Below are 15811 nucleotides of genomic sequence, written 5' to 3' on the forward strand. Positions count from 1 at the left end.
ACATACGTAAGCGTTCAGCAAAACAGCTCATTCATTACTGAGAGGCAGAGAACTTGCAAGTCATGCCTTGAACCCACAGCCCCAACACTCCTAGCATCCCAGTAAAAACAACTCAGAGCCTGCCCTAAAATCAGTGGCCGGGAGGTTTGTGTTTGTCCAAGATGAATGATCAAACGACTGCAGAGATGAGAAAATAAAATCAGTGCAGGCATTGAGGCATAACTCATGACACAGCATGTCTGTCCACTTGCTATGGAAACTATGTTTGGCAAGTATCAGGTGTCTGAATTTCTGCTTACGTACATCTCCCTGGACAGCAGTATATTAATAACACAGGCAGCCTAAAAACAGAACCTATCACCAAGAAAAGCTGCCCTTCTGCCCAGAGTTCCTTGCTGTAGCCTGGATATTGTTGTGCTTTACTCAAACAAAACAGAATTTTGTTTCCTTGCTTTTCAGAACTGCCATCTAAGCTGATCTCAATTGAAGGAAGATGAACAAACAAAAGGAAGGGAAAGGAAAATTACAGCAGGAAGCAACCTTATTGTAAGCACAGCTTTCTTGAACGTCTTCCCAGCAAGGCTCACACTGCTATGTGAACATGGAGAGTCAGCAGCAGCCAGGGTATTGGCTTAAAGGAACAAACCTGTCCAAGAGACCTGCAGAAGCCAAAGCCCCTGGAAGCTCATGCAGCCAGACAGGATAGCCCTGGCACTGCAAGTGGCATGAAAAGAATCCACTGAGTCAAACACAGAAGAGAGCCACAAGTGGACACAGCAGGGGCAGAACAGTGGGCACAGAGAGGAGCACAGCAACAAAAGCAAAGTAGGAACAATGCAACTCTGGGTTCAAAATGCAGGCCAAAGGGTTGGATTGGGAAGCATAGGAAGGGGGATGCTCAGGCTTTGGTGAACATGGAACTGCACTGGAGAAGTTACTCTAGATAAACTTAAGTTCTCTTAAGAGCAGCTTTAACTCAACAGCCTAGGAAGGAGTAGCACCACAGAAATGGACATATTTGATTAAGATCCATACCAGGTTTCTCATATGTTCTTAAACCTTGTTAGAGACACATGAGTCACACCAACGCAGCCAGTCACTCCAAACTGCCTGGACAAGATGGGTTTCTTCATACAGCCAGACGTCATTTCCCAGGAAACCTTGTCCTGCAGCATAAGTTCACAGCTGAGGCATGCTGCCCCCCGGTGTCAGGCTGTGCCCGAGAGATTCAGCTCCCGGCAGGAGAAAGTCCAGCCATATTTCTAGTTCTTCCTGACCCAACAGCCATCTTTATTTGCCCAACACAAAGTTAGGAACATGGATTTTAAAAGAAATTGCTTTTTTTTCTGCTGCTCTCAGCTGTATGATGTCAAGCTAGAAGTTCTTGCAGAGCTGCACATCTGTTACGAACAGATAAGCAATTTCTGCCAATTATTCTGATCCCGTGTATCTCACATCTTAGCTGAGGATGTATTTTCCACAGATTTGAGGTGCAAGCACTGCCTGTTTCACATCAAACAATGCAGAGGGAAGAAAGCCTGCAGATGTACACAGCAACACTCTATTAAAAGGTAAGGAGTGTCCACAACCAGTGGGCTGGTGAACTGATTTCTCTGGCATGCCCAATGTGACAAGTGTTTGATATAAAGGCACACTCACCCAAGTGGCTTCCTCGACAGTTTAGGGTGACAACGGAGAATGGTCTAATTCAAGTCACCAAGAGAAGGTTATAACCTCACAATTATTCAAGTGATCAGGCTGGATAGGTCAGGATTAGCCAGGCCAATGGTTTAGATTTGTCCTCCTCTGCCAGGACTCCAGTCTTAAAATAGCCAGGGAATTAGTGCCAGCCACCTACCTGAGCAGCCAGTTATTATCACCTGGGCTTTCCTCTGAAACCTTCTGCCAAACCTGACCTGCAGCCAACAGCAGCAGAGAGTGTTTAATCTCAGACAACAAAAGATCATGGCTAAGTAGGTGCCAGAGAACCCAAACTGGAATTTCTACAGGTCTCAGATTTGCAATAAAATCCAAATTCTAAGTTCACAGTCAAACTGCCTTTTCAAACAGGACTGGATATCTGCCATCAGCTCTGTGACAAGCTAGCTGGAACAAAAATAAATCTTAATGCAGAACAAAAAGCTACACTCAGTTCTCTGAGTGTAAACCTGCCTTCCCACTCCTGGTTCACCCACCCAGATGTTTATTGCAATATTGCAATGTGCTTATTGCCCCCTGAAGCAGAAGATACCCTTGTTTCATGCAGGCAGTGAAACTAAAATGCAGGGACAAGGTGCTGCAGGGACAACAGAACTGCCAATAGAACCCAGACTGCTCTGATTACTGATGCATCTTCTCAGAGCCTGGCTCACTCTAAGAACAGCTTTATCTAAGCTAGTTGTCACTGTTTGCTCCTCTCTACAGCGCAGCAAGAAGTCCTCCTAAAAGCAGCCACACTTCACAGGTCCTTGAATATTTTCTGAACCAGGCAACAGCACATCTGTGGCACACAAAACCCCGGAGCTACCTTTGCATGGCCAGCCCCGAGGTAAAGCAGTACGTCAGCAGGTGCCACCTGGGACCTCTGCAGAGTGAAATGTCTTTCACAGAAGTGGGTGAGGAATGAACGTGACTCTGGCTGAGCCACCAGCCACCAGCTCTGTCACCCTGTGTCCTCCGCAGCAGGGAACGCTCAAACACTGATCTTTGGCCTGCACAGTGAAAGGAATGGGAATCTTGAGTGTGAGTGACTTGAGCCATCCGACTCTGTCTCTTCTCCCCATCTTCCTAATCCAAGGCCTTTCCAAGCTCTCTGCAACCACTCCATATTCTGGCAAAGGCAGTTTCCCAGGCATTGCTGAAAGTAGGGCTGAAAGGCACTGCTTGCTCAGGCAGTGTGGTATTCTACTTCTGCCCTGGACAGTACAGGCAGATCTTGACTAATCACAAACAGGAGATGAAATTCATAGAATGTCTTCCTCCTGGGGGAAAAAAAAAAAATCTCTTGCCCTGTATTTGTCCAAAATGTGAGAACTAACATGAAACACAGACAGTGGGTTAAACAGAAGAACCACTACCAGAGCCAACAAAGTTGAAAAATGGGTTTTTTTTTAATAACCTGTCATTAATTATAAATCTAAGATACATTTGCTTTCCTCAGCAAACTCTGAATGGACAGCCTCACATTTTCTTTCCAAACAGTGAGCGCTAGAGTCAAGTTACAAAATTAACTGAAGGTTCCGGCACGACTGTAGCCATGTCACAGCACGGGCACTTGTGAGCACAAAGTCAAGAAAATCTTCAAAGGCAGAGAAGGCCATAGGTCTTCTGATGGCTACAGCAGAGGGGGAGGACTTGTGAACAGTCCTTGCCTAGGAAAGACTAAAACAGTCTAGTCAGGATGAACAGAGCCAGGGCAGCAGAACCACTAGAAGGTCCACCTCAACAGTTTTGAAGTTGAGGGAAAACATGGCTATAGCCCCTAAAATTTTAAGTCTATTTCTGTATATTCAGGTTCGGTCTTTTCCTTGGCTGCTTCTTTGGCTTCTGCACAGCGTTCTTAACACTGGCAGGGGGCAGTCGGAGAGTTACTTCATCATCCTCTGCATCATCATCCACCTGAGCAGCTTTCCGGCGCTCGAGCACTGCAGGAGTACAGACTGGAGTAGGATCCTGAAGAGATCAGAAAAACATGATTCACTGCAAAGCCACCTTCCAGAGAAAGTTGTCACTGCTCCTGTGGTACCACAAGGCATCTCAGTCCACCTTTCCTTCAGAATTTCCACATGTTAAGGAAAATTGTGGGGTTTTTTAAATAACCAGCTATTTTTTTAGATATTATTTCTTCAGACAAAAGTGTCACCTTCAAAAAAGTGTATGTACAAGGCAAATGTAAATTAATTTACATTTTCTAACAAGTCATTATGCACATTTGCTTTCTAAGCTTTGTATCTCCTGACTCAAAGCACCATGAAAGCCAAGAGGAAAAGAATCAGGGTGATGGGGGGAAGTATATCTGAGACTGGCATACCGAAATTCCACAATCAAGCCCCCAGCAGAGCTGAAACATCCCAGCTTCGTTATCTCAGTAAGACCTCAGAACTCAGCTGACAGAATGTACAAGTTATTCCTCACAATCAGCCATGTCCCAATTATTACAAGTAAATCCAGCAACATTCAAAATAAAAAAAAAACAAAACCAAAAACCAAAACCAACTCACAACAGTGATGAAACAAAATCTTACAGACCTTTTTAGACTGTCAGTATCCCAAATCTCAGTCCTGATGACCTGAATTTCCCTTTCATCCTAATGCTGCTCTTAGCTGGCATTTGTTTCCAAAACATCAAATACCATGTCTGAATAGCACGGGGTAGAAGGGACAGCACAGTATGTAAATGGGGACACACTGCACTAGACTGTGTTAACAATTCAACTTCCTTTTCACCAAAACAGGCTGGCACTGTAACATAGGGCAGACCAACAGCAGGATACCAGCAAGATCATTTCATACAGGTTAAAGCACAGGTGTAGGTGGTGTACAGGTGCCTGTCCCCAGCAGAGTGAGTGCTGAACAGCCAAGTTTGACAGCAGACCCACCACTACCTGGGGGCACCATGGGATGGGCATTGCTGGTTACAAGATGCTGAGCAGAAGCCCTTGCTGCTGAACACTCCCACGGGAGAAAGAACCGAGATGATTCAACCGCCCTCCCTTGTTCAAGAGTGTTAATATATCTCGAAGGAGCTACTGGCACAAAAATCTCTCAAGCAAACAATGTCAAGGTTTTTGATTTCAAGATGGAGATGCCAGTTGCAGACTTGAAACATCTGCCCTGGTGTGAATGGTGGAGTGTGGTACTGGACACCACCAGGACTAGTCAGTCCGTCTTACCTGGCTGGTCAAAGAAATGTTCAGTTTTGATTTCTTGGATGTTTTAACTTTTTTCCTCTCTTTGCAAAGGGCCTGCGTAGCCTAGGAAGTAAGACAGATCAGGTGGATCACTACAGACTTCCTTGTGTGAAGTTGCAAACAGTTACTTAACAGTCCACAGGTTTCTTTGTTACAGTAAATAGATTGACTGACACAGAGGTGATCTGGTTTGAACAAAAACACCCAAAGCAACACAAGAAAAGCCGCTCCTGAGCATTTTAAAAACACACCATGTTATACAGCATTGCTTACAACTCAAGCACTTGACCCAAGCCCTCTGCAGAGGAGTGACATCCCGGTTATGGGATCCATCTATGGATGGAAGCTCTGGGCTTGGGACCTGCCTTCAAACTCCACCCTGCCAAAGCCTCCCACAGGGCTCAGGCAAAGCCCCTGCTGCTCTCCAGTGAACTGCACTCCAGTATTAAGCCACAGAATGTCTAAATGGTTGTACCTCCCCGAGGCTCCAGGACTTTTGCCAGTTCCACACAAGACAGGTGATCTTCTTGTACTTAGCACAGCCCTAGAAACGCATTTTGCACAAAACACTCATGGAAATGGTGCCAAACTTACAAATCCTGGGAAGTCATAATCGAGCCCCTTTTCAGCCAGCCTCTTCCGTAAGAGCCTCTCCTTCCGCAGCAGGCGCTGTGTCATCCTGGCCTTCTCCACCAGGGAGCGGATTCTGTTGTACCGCCGGACCGCCGGCTGGGAAGGCTTCCGGAATATTTTGTCACAGCCTTTGAAGAGGTCCTCATGGACCCTTTCAGGAGGTAAGAACTGACCTGCACCACAAACACGGGACAGGAGGTCACGGCAGAGCTCCCCTTCTCCCCAGACACACCCACACAACGCCGCTCACTCCTTGTGACAACACTGTCAGTGGTGCAGCATCTTATCAACACAGAACATGTAACTGAGCACTCAGTCACTGGGAGAACTGATGAAGGATGGATGGAAAGAACACTTCGGTTTCACCCAGAGAAATCACAGATAATTGTTTTACAACAACACACAGCTCATAATCCTTTACAAAGCAAGTGTTACTGTCACCATGTCTGAGAAACTCACTGATTTCATTAATCTTGTAATCAAAAAAGCCCCTTATGTCTGACCTTACAGACAACAGCTGCAACAGTTACAAACAACAAGGAATTTCCACATTTGATGCCTCCACAGCAAACCCCACCATTCCCTGAGATTTCAGGTTACAGAATCACACTGTGAGCATTATCAGCCCAGAGGAAAAAACAGCAATGGTGACCAAAGGACTGCAGAGAATCTTCTTTATGCATGACGAAAAGAAAGGAAGGAAGGCAGGCTTAGTCCCACAGAAAATACTTCTGGGAAAAAACTTCACAAAAAACCCCTAAGGTTCTATGAACAGTCTGAAAAAAAATAAGGGAAATACCTCTGAATTTCCTTTCCAGATTAGAGGACTTACACTTCAGCTTATACTTACACTTGAGCAGTCTTTCAGAAAACAGGTAGTTGTTCATTGTGTCTGCAACAATCTTGGCCACGTCATCACACTCAAACTCTATAAATGCGTAGCCCTTGCTGCCTCCAGTCTGTGAGTGACGACAGAGACAAACCTGAAACAATGCTTTGGTACCTGAAAAGCTCTATCAAAATTATTTTATTCTTCCAAAGTCATAACCCCTTACCAGCTAAACACAAGTAATTTCGAAAAGTTCAGTGAAATAATAAAAAGCACCAGGTTTAGGCCTAAATTGGTATTACGTTATTTGTAAAATACATGTTTGTACATGAAATAGACAGCTCACCAGCACATACTTGTTAAAAAACACATCTGCCCCTCATGGCTACTGTTCTGTGGTTGTTACCAAGCTTATACAGCACCCTCATAACATGATAGCAAATCCAGAAACGAGAAGAATAACTGAACACAAAGCAACAAGAAACCTAAAGCGGAATCGTGACGTTTCGCGTCGTCTCTCGAACTGGTGCGCTCTGGCAACATCCCCCACAGGAGAGAATTTACTTACGGAAAATGGGCCGCAGGAGTCGCGGCCGAGCCGCCCGTGCTCGGTCGGGGGCAGAGCCCGGCGCTGCCGGGAACACCGCGCTCCACGTGTGGCACGGGCGGAGGGGGCTGCGGAGGAGCCTCCGGGCGCGGCCGCTGGCGCAAGGAGGGAGCCCGGGTGTTACAGAGCCCGCCCGGCCCAGCCGCCGGCGACCGGGTGTGAGGGCTCCGCCGCGCCCCGGCCCGGCTCGAGCGGCAGCCGCAGTTTCTCACTCACCTTCTTACTCCTGGAGAGCCGGAGCCGCGTCACCGTCCCGAACTGCCCGAAGTACTCGCGGAGCTGCGGCTCGCAGAGGCCCCGCGGGAGGTGCCCCACGAACACCACGCCGGGCGTCAGCTCCTCCTGCGGGCACAGTGCGGCCGCGTCAGACCGGGAAGGGACCGGCCGCGTCAGACCGGGAAGGGACCGGCCGCGTCAGACCGGGAAGGGACCCGCCGCGCCACCCCCGCCCCGCTGCGCCGCGCCACTCACCTTGGCCGCCCGCTTGTTGCGGGACCGCTGCACCTTCTGCTGGAACTCGCGCTGCAGCCGCGGCTCCAGCGCCAGGAGCGGCGGGGCCTTCACGGCCTCAGCCGCCGTGGCCGCCATGCTGCCTCCGCCGGAAGGACGTCACTGCCCTCGCGCCGGCACCGCGCGGCCGGATGCCGTCTCCCAGCAACGAGGCCCTCGCGCGGCCCCGCCGGGACCGGCCCGGCCCCGCCGCTCCGAGACGCGGGCACGGGCACGGACACGAGCACCGCCAGGGCCAGCGACTGGGGACACCAGTTCTCTCCCTGGGTCGGGCAGCGCGCCCGAGCCGCCCCTCCCGGCTGCTCGGGCCGTTCAGGCGGTGCGCGGGCAGCCCGTCGCGGGCGCTGAGGCGGCGCGCGGGGCGGCGGGAGGCCCCGCGGGCGGGAGAGGCGGCACCGCCATGTCGGTGAGCGACATGTTCGCGGCGCTGCAGGGAGCGCTCGGCCAGGACCAGGACATCCGAGAGGTGCCGGGGGGCACGGGAGAGGGCCGGGGCGGGCGCCGGGAGGGGCTGGGGCGGTGGCGCGGCTGACGGCGCGCTGTGCCCGCAGGAGATCCGGAAGGTGGTGCAGGCGCTGGAGCAGACGGCGCGGGAGATCCTGACGCTGCTGCAGGGCGTGCACCAGGGACCCGGCTTCCAGCACAGTGAGTGCCGCTCCGCCTGCCCCGGGCCGCGAGGGGAGGGTTTCAAGCCAGACAAGTAGCAAAGTTGCCGTTCAGCCCTAGGGAGCACCGTTCTCTCTTTTTCTCTGCTCCCATCTCAGTGCAGAGCAACGTGTTCTTTTCTAGGTGTTTACTTCCTGGGATGCTGAACTGGCTCTTGGGTATCCCTCTAAGTGACGTGCGCATGGATTGTTCTATCATCACTCGTTGGGCCTTTGTATCAGTGTCCTCTTCCCACCCGTTCACCCCACATCCCAAAAAGCTGCGGTCCTGAAAGCTCTGAGGGTGCTCAGGGTAGACTGGGAAGGGGCTGGGCTTTAATCTGATTTGTAGAAAACAGATTCTGTGTGTGTGTAAAATCTACCTAATGTTGCAAAATACAAATGGAATTTGCAAAGGCTGAAAAAGCAGGAGCTGTCCTTGCTGCATGTTTGGGTGGCAGCAGGAATTGTTCTGCTGGTTTTGAGGTTTGGGTCGTGCCTAGCCTGGTTCCAGACTCTCAGTCCAAATTTGCTTTAAGATGTTTGACAGAATGTTTCAGGGCCAGCCCGTTTCCTCCAGGCCAGGAGAGCAGCACTGCCGGTGTCAAATGTGCTCTTTCAGCTCCCCCGTTTCTCAGCTTACTGGTGAAACTACTGGAATAAACTTACATATGTGACTTAAAAGCATTTTTTTTTCTAGTCAGCATTTCCTGAGAAGAAGCAACTATTCTGACTTCGCTGGAAACTCTTGAGAGGAATTTGGGCAGGCCACCCTCCGAAGGTGAATAGAACAAGCCTCCCCAGGTGCTGTTTTATTCACCTGCAGAGCTGACTGGTTGTTTTCAGCCTGATGTTCACCAGGACACTCCTCCTGGAGCTGGAGGCCTGGAATTCCTCTGGCCTCAGAGAGGGTCTGTGTTTAGCAACACTTGAGGTTTGACCTATGCTGTCAAGTGCAAGTTCTACCTGCTTGGGAAATCTGGCAGTGCTGGAAGTCAGAACTGCTGATTGGTTATTTAGACAAGCAGACAGTTTTATAAGCTGTGAAAACCCATGGATGTTATGTGGATGACAACTTCAGGGGCTGTTTTCCAGCATTTAATTTTAATTCCTGGACAGAGCTGGTCCTGGAACTTGCAGAATTTGAGAAGAGATTTGGAGTAGTTGAAGAAAAAAAAAAGAACAAAACCAAAAGCCTCCAACCCAAGCCAAAAACCCAAAGCCTCAGTTTATAGTTCTTGTAATATCAAAAATAATGAATTCATGCTTAATAGGTTAGGAGTTAACTCACAGTAACAGACCTGTCAGTTTGTCATCAGTTACCATTGTAGTAAAGAAAGTTAATAAATGTTTAGATTGATAATAGAATGCAAATTAACAGAAGCATTGTTACGGGAGAACAGCACCTGTCAGATGTCACATGCTCAGACTACAGTTTTATTTGATAGTACCTGTAGTTCTGCAGTGTAAGTACCTTAAATGTCTGTTTGGCTTCCTGCAGCATCTTGTTGTTTGAGTCAGTACTGTGTTTTTACTAAGAAACTAGAATGATTAGGAGATTAAAAAGGGATAAACAGTGACTCCTGTAACTATGAAAGAGAGAGTTATTCTCATTGCAGCAGAGTTCTAGTTGTACTTTGTAACATGAAGATTTTTAGCCTTACACTTATTTATTCCAAGATGTAAGGAAAACTATTAACACTATTAATAAACTATGTTGAACTAGAAAAATATTAAATTATAAATAAAATATACAAACTAATAATAAAAAGGTCAAAAATACTATTAATTACTGCAAATTCACAGGTGACAGAGCTTCTAATGCTGAGTAACTGCAGCTGTGTTGCTCTGAATTGCAGCTGCAGTTGGTGCAGCTCCAGCAGAAGCCGTTTTGCCAGTTGTTCCTTGTGCCAGTGTAAGTGGGAGAAGATTTCCTTCCTCCTGCAGCCTCCTGCTTCCTTTGTTTATTCCTGCATCATCAACTGAGGGGGAGTGATGAAAACTCAGGGAAACAACAGAGAGTCAGTGAGAACAGGGAAGGGTTTGCACGAGCAATCTGTCCTAAGGGTAAGCAGTGGCGTGAGTTCTGTCAATAGAAACATGGCACAGTTGGAAGTTTGATGGAGGACAGTTCCCCATACCAGCCAGGGGCTTTTAAAAGGACATCTTGCATAAGCTTCCTTGGCTCCCTGTCCAAAATGGAGTTTGAGAACTGCTCAGAAAGTTGCCCAGGGCAGTGTAAGCCTGCTGGTAGCTGATGTCAGCCAGGGTGACAAGCAGGGTCTCCAGAGCCTGACAGCCACCTCAGTGTCTTTGCTCTCAAAACAGCAACACCGGGGGTGATACCTGTACAAGGATAGTTTGAATTTGGGGGTTATGTGTCTATCATTGGGCACTTCTGTCTAAACCTTTACAGTTAATTTTACAGTTAATTGTTTATTTTTGTCACAGGTTTCCTGTGGTAGAAGCCAAAATGCAAATGTGTTCCTTACTCTGTCCCCCCTGGCTATGTGACAGCTCACAACAGAGGCAGCCCTTAGCTATCTGTGAGCTTCACATGGGTCTTTCATCCTGGCTGCCACACAGAGCACTCACACCTTCTGCTTCCTGAAGCTTTTATTTTTTCCCATGTTATTCTCCATCCCTTTTTTCTTTAAACAGAAATTATGTTTTATTAACTGAAAGAAATTTTATAAACACACTTAAGTGACATCTACTAGGGCTTGTTTGATAAAAACCATCACAGCTTTCAGGTTTAGCTTCTATGGATCTTGCGTGAATAATCCTGGCTTTTACACGTGCAGGAGAACCTGTCAGGTTGATCTTTGGCCTTCCTTGGTCCGTGGCCAGGATTTGTGAGAGGGCTGCAGTTAAGAAGTTCTGGTCTAACTCCTCTGGTCGGTCGCTGGTGCTGCGGGTGCAGCGTGGCTGTAACTCCTGCTGGCAAACGAGAGGTGGCAGTGGGTGGTATGGAAAGAGATCGCTGCTCTGCAGAGGGTAACATTGGACAGACTGAAACCCAGTTTCTGCAAATACATCATTAAAAAGCAGGAAATGCAATTACCTGGAGGGATGTTACACCTCACATAACCTAACTCTGATTGATAAGAAAAAAATAGGATAAGATTTTAATGTAGAGAAAGAAAAGTTGCTGTTCCATTGACTGTATGACTCAGAAGGCCCAGAGCAGATCAGACAGCCTGGAACTCAGGAGTCTTTCTCCTTTACCTCTGTGGTTCATGGTGTGACAAGAAATACTTCTTAGATGGATTCCGAGGCTCAGTAGCCTGTCTTGGACAATGAAGAAGCACAAATGGCACTGTCTACACTAGAAAACTTTGCTTACAAACCCCTGGTCCCTGTCAAGTATCCATTTCCTGAATATACTCATTCCCTGAATGCTGTGCTGTTTCTTTTTCAGTCCCAAAGAAATGTCAGAAGGCTCGTGAGCACTTTAGTACGGTGAGGACACAGATGGAGTCTCTGAAGACCAAATTTCCTGCTGATCAGTATTACAGGTGCGCAGGATCACACCCAGCCAGACACAGATATATATGGGAATTACCTGGGCATTTGGCATCATTGCTATGGAATAATGATTTAAAGGTGTATGGGCTGAATGCTTCTTTCTCTTTGAAAAGTAAATCGTGATAGACAAGTATGAGGTTTTTGTCAGCATAGATAAAAAAATGCTTTTGCTCAAACACTATAACTTTTCACTAAGAATACTCAGTATTAAATTATTTTTCTAGAAAATTTCTTAAAAAAAAAAAGAAAGCTGAAGAAATTGATTATCTTGTATCTGGGAGCTAGGCATTTGCTGCTCCCTTAATTTCAGTTAAGTTGTTCGGTTTGGGACATTTCTGGAAGCAGAGCTCTAAATCTGTCATGAAATGGCTGTTTGGTCGTGCAGACACTAAATGAACTTGTCACCTGTGTGTTTTGTTGCTGCCAGAAGGGGACAGTGTCTGGCAAGAACATTTCAAAGAACAAGGATCTTGTCAGCTCAGATCTGCTGAGAGAAGGTGGGAGGGAAAGCCTTGACTGTCTGTGGGCACCACAACCTGGAAAACTGGGAGCCGAGTTAGGTGTGTGAGAGGGACAAGCAAATGCGAGTGTCTGGCTGGTAACCTGGGGATGAGAGTTCTGGGGTGCCAAGGAGATGGTTTTCAGCTGGTGTCATTTTGTTAAGCCCAGAACACTGCAAAATGCTGTGTAAAGGTAGAAAACACAATGCACACATAATGTGTGCCTGTTGCCTAATGCTCCAGTAACAGACATCACTTATTTATACCTTCACTTGGTGTTTCTTCTGCAGATTTCATGAGCACTGGAGGTTTGTGCTTCAGCGGTTGGTGTTTCTGGCAGCGTTCGTAGTCTACTTGGAGTCAGAAACATTAGTGACTCGAGAAGCTGTTGCAGAAATACTTGGGAGTAAGTTAATCTTGTAATTAATAAATTCTCCATCAATGAAGGCCATCCATTCAAACTGTGTGAATCTACCAAAGGAGTAGCACAAAGATGTGAGCTTACTTTTTTAACTTTTTGCTTTTAGTGTTCAAAAAGGGTGGAAAACATTAAATTCTTTGCCATAAAAGAATTGCGTCACCACGGAGCAAAAGATTTGAAAAAACATAAGGAAAATACATCTTGTATATTGATGTAAATTCAGTTATTCTCTTGGATTGATTATAACCTCTTGCACTGCCACTTGAGGACGTACAAGATGCTGAATAAAAATGCTGAGGAGAGGCAGTAATTTCATCATACATACAGGAAAATGCTGACTTTTATTTTGTAATAATATTTCATAAATTTGATATTTCAAATTATCTCCAGTAAACAAATGCGATTTCAGCTGGCTGGGTTTTGGTCATGCTCAGAATCACCTGATCACCACTCTGTTTTTGTCTCAGTTGAAGCTGATCGAGAGCGGGGCTTTCACCTGGACATTGAAGACTATCTTTCTGGTGTATTAACTCTCGCCAGTGAGCTGGTAAGGAAGATATTCATGCATGTTTTTGGATTGAAACTGACGTAAAAACCCAAAGTAATGTATTTTTTAGCTTTCCCAAATTGTTCTGGAAGTTCTGATACACACCACCTTGATCTGAACTTCTAGCAAGATGCTTCTCTGCATGTTCCTCACTGATACTTTTAAGATTTACATTAGTCATTTGATTGAAAATCCAGAGTTATGGTCAGCAAAAAGGTAGATCTAAGTATAAATAATCTGACTGCCTGAAAACAGGTGCTTCATTTGGTAAAGCAGCTGATGGGGACAGTGATGTGATTTGGGTGGGTGCTCTGCCAACGTTCTCCGGTGTGTCTCCTCTCACAGGCCAGGCTGGCAGTGAACAGTGTCACAGCCGGTGACTATTCCCGCCCTCTCCGCATCTCAACCTTTATCAACGAGCTGGATTCTGGTTTCCGTCTCCTCAACCTGAAGAACGACTCTCTGAGGAAACGCTACGATGGCCTGAAATACGATGTCAAGAAGATCGAGGAAGTGGTTTATGACTTGTCGATCAGAGGACTCAATAAGGAGGCCACAGTTGGTGCAGGTGGAGAGAAATGAAGGATGCTCCTTTGAACAGCATCATCGATTACCTCATATGGTTGCCAATTTAGGAAGTATCTAGTGAAGCCTTCCTACAGTAGTTTAGAAGAACTGCAGCTCAAAGCTGCTCTCTATTTTCTTACAAAAGGTGTGGTACAGGTGTTAGATGTTTTGTAAAATCATGTCTAAATTAGGGCAGGAGGCTCTCTGTTTCCAGTGGAATTCCCCTGTCAGACACACGGTGCTGTTCAGTGCACAGCAGCAATAGTCAGTAACTCCCATGAGCTGATTCCCATTAGTTCTGTAGTGTAGCTTCCCTGCTCCGGCAGTGAGGTGCTGTGGCTGTGACTGCTCACACACCTTCAAAGGCGTGTGCACAGCACACACCTCAGTGCAGATACACAGGATGTTTTAAAAAACACAGTGTGTAAATATCTACTTTTTTTTAAGACTTTTTTTTTTTTCCTTTTTGTTTCTTAAATTTTCACCTAGGTAAGTTGAACAGATTTGCATAACCGTTTACTAACCAGATCTTTTTAAATGGTTTCTGTTAATGTATCCCCCTTAATTGAGAAATTAGTGAAAATATTCCTGAGAATTCCTCCATTGGAACTGGTGTCTGGCACATCTCTCTCTTTCTCTCTCTCTCATTTTTATCTTTCCTCCAAGATTTCAGTTACCATGGAGAGCAAGGTTTTCTCAAAGGCCTGCTTTCTCTATCTGATATTTTTTTTACTGACATGAGTAAATGCTGAGTTTGAATATGATCATTTGCCTCAAGAACTCAGTCTAACCAATTTTTTAATGTTTTTTTTAACTTCCAAGATTTCTGAATAGAGAAGCATCTGAGTTGTAACAACCTGTACAGGCCACAACTGTACCCTTGTCCTGAGGTTAAAAAAACCCCAAAACTATAGTTTGTGTAGTAAAATGTTTGTATCTTGAGAAAAGGGCAAATTACTAGTTTCAGGTAATTGCATGTAAGGTGTTTGCAAACACCAACAGCCTCTTTCACCTGTGTAAGTGGAAAGACTCATGGCTCCCAGTGTGCTTTTTCTCTTTTCCTTTCCTGAATGAGTTTTTCCATTCTCCTACTTCTGGTGGTGCAGGAGGGTTAAGGAGAACAAATAACTTCTGTAGGAGGAGTAATACTTCCAGAGGATGAACATAAACAGTAAAGTTTATGTGGGGTTTGTTAGTGTTTCAGTTTGTTAGCAAAGATTTACCATGGTTTCAGTTAGGGGGGTTTATTTGTTTATTGGAAGAAAATGATTTCTTGGTTATTTTGGCCAATAAAATGTGTTCTTTGATTTTGGCCATTTGGTACCTCTGTCTGTTGTTTGCTTCCCTTCCTGGGACCCTGTTCTGATACACTGGCATTTAAGTTATACCCAGATGGTAATATTCCTCTTTCACAACTGAAGAAAATGAGGGTGTAACTTCCTGAGTCCTATGGCAATGAGACCAGCTTTCAAAGTTCTTCTTTGTTCTTGCCCTGTGCCACTGTTTGCACCTTTCTGGATTTAACTCTGTGGAGGTGGGAGGAAGGAAGGGAGCTTAAGCCAGTTTTGCTGCCAAAACCAGAGACGTGGGGTGAAACAACACACTGAGGCTCTGAGACACAGCTGTGCAGATCAAGGTCACACAGGAAATGTGTGGGAGCAGGGGAATAAGAGAAAAGTTTCCTGAGCAACAGTTTGGGGTGTCTCGGGTTGGAGGACTCCTGGCATGTGGAACTGGGATGTGAGGCCACGGGGCAGGGCAGGTTTCTGGTTGCAGGGCTGGTGTTAGTTAAGGCTTTGTCATGGCTTATGTCCCAGGTACTCCAGTTGCATTTGGTCATGCAACAGATCTGCTTCCTGACACAGGATCCCATGGACCTAATGCAGCTTTTCAGTAGATCTCAGATCTGCCAGCTCTTGCATCTCAGTGTTTTCCGAGAGCTGGGTGGACATAGAGCACAAGTCTATGTGACACTTGCTGTGTCACAAGTGCAGGGACCATGGGAGGGTCAACTGGAAGAGCAAGTCTCTTACTTAGGGCTTAAGAGGTGCAAAGTGTGGGATCCTTCTGTCTAGGGCTCTGTGAAGAGCAAGTGCCTGAGAGACACTCCTGTGT

At 46.5% G+C, this 15811-nt stretch overlaps 2 protein-coding genes across 2 annotated transcripts; one reads left to right on the forward strand and one right to left on the reverse strand.

Moving 5' to 3' along the window:
- Positions 1 to 3088: 3088 nt before the first annotated feature.
- NIFK (nucleolar protein interacting with the FHA domain of MKI67) lies at positions 3089 to 7603 on the reverse strand. Its single transcript, XM_027725611.2, has 6 exons — positions 7451 to 7603; positions 7196 to 7321; positions 6394 to 6502; positions 5505 to 5716; positions 4893 to 4973; positions 3089 to 3672 (listed from the first exon to the last, which is right to left on the reverse strand). The coding sequence occupies exons 1-6, from the start codon at positions 7565 to 7567 to the stop codon at positions 3496 to 3498; spliced, it is 822 nt and encodes a 273-aa protein (XP_027581412.2). The 5' UTR covers positions 7568 to 7603; the 3' UTR covers positions 3089 to 3495.
- Positions 7604 to 7761: 158 nt separating this feature from the next.
- TSN (translin) lies at positions 7762 to 15019 on the forward strand. The gene is made up of 6 exons (XM_027725633.2): positions 7762 to 7955; positions 8041 to 8134; positions 11555 to 11651; positions 12452 to 12567; positions 13050 to 13129; positions 13475 to 15019. The coding sequence occupies exons 1-6, from the start codon at positions 7890 to 7892 to the stop codon at positions 13709 to 13711; spliced, it is 690 nt and encodes a 229-aa protein (XP_027581434.1). The 5' UTR covers positions 7762 to 7889; the 3' UTR covers positions 13712 to 15019.
- The last annotated feature ends 792 nt before the right edge of the window (positions 15020 to 15811 follow it).

This window comes from Pipra filicauda, unplaced genomic scaffold (genome assembly GCF_003945595.2).
Source record: "Pipra filicauda isolate LSUMZ 115617 unplaced genomic scaffold, ASM394559v2 scaffold10_size6260569_pilon, whole genome shotgun sequence".
NCBI lineage: Eukaryota > Metazoa > Chordata > Aves > Passeriformes > Pipridae > Pipra > Pipra filicauda.

Bases quoted from the DNA above. Each gene is read 5' to 3' on its own strand.
- NIFK (XM_027725611.2), bottom strand. From the start codon at position 7,567: ATGGCGGCCACGGCGGCTGAGGCCGTGAAGGCCCCGCCGCTCCTGGCG. The intron at 6,503-7,195 runs GTGAGTGAGAAA...CGTCACTCACAG, and splicing joins GGCTCTCCAGGAGTAAGAAG to ACTGGAGGCAGCAAGGGCTA. The intron at 3,673-4,892 runs GTAAGACGGACT...TGATCTCTTCAG, and splicing joins ACATTTCTTTGACCAGCCAG to GATCCTACTCCAGTCTGTAC.
- TSN (XM_027725633.2), top strand. From the start codon at position 7,890: ATGTCGGTGAGCGACATGTTCGCGGCGCTGCAGGGAGCGCTCGGCCAG. The intron at 7,956-8,040 runs GTGCCGGGGGGC...CTGTGCCCGCAG, and splicing joins AGGACCAGGACATCCGAGAG to GAGATCCGGAAGGTGGTGCA. The intron at 12,568-13,049 runs GTAAGTTAATCT...TTTTTGTCTCAG, and splicing joins TGTTGCAGAAATACTTGGGA to TTGAAGCTGATCGAGAGCGG.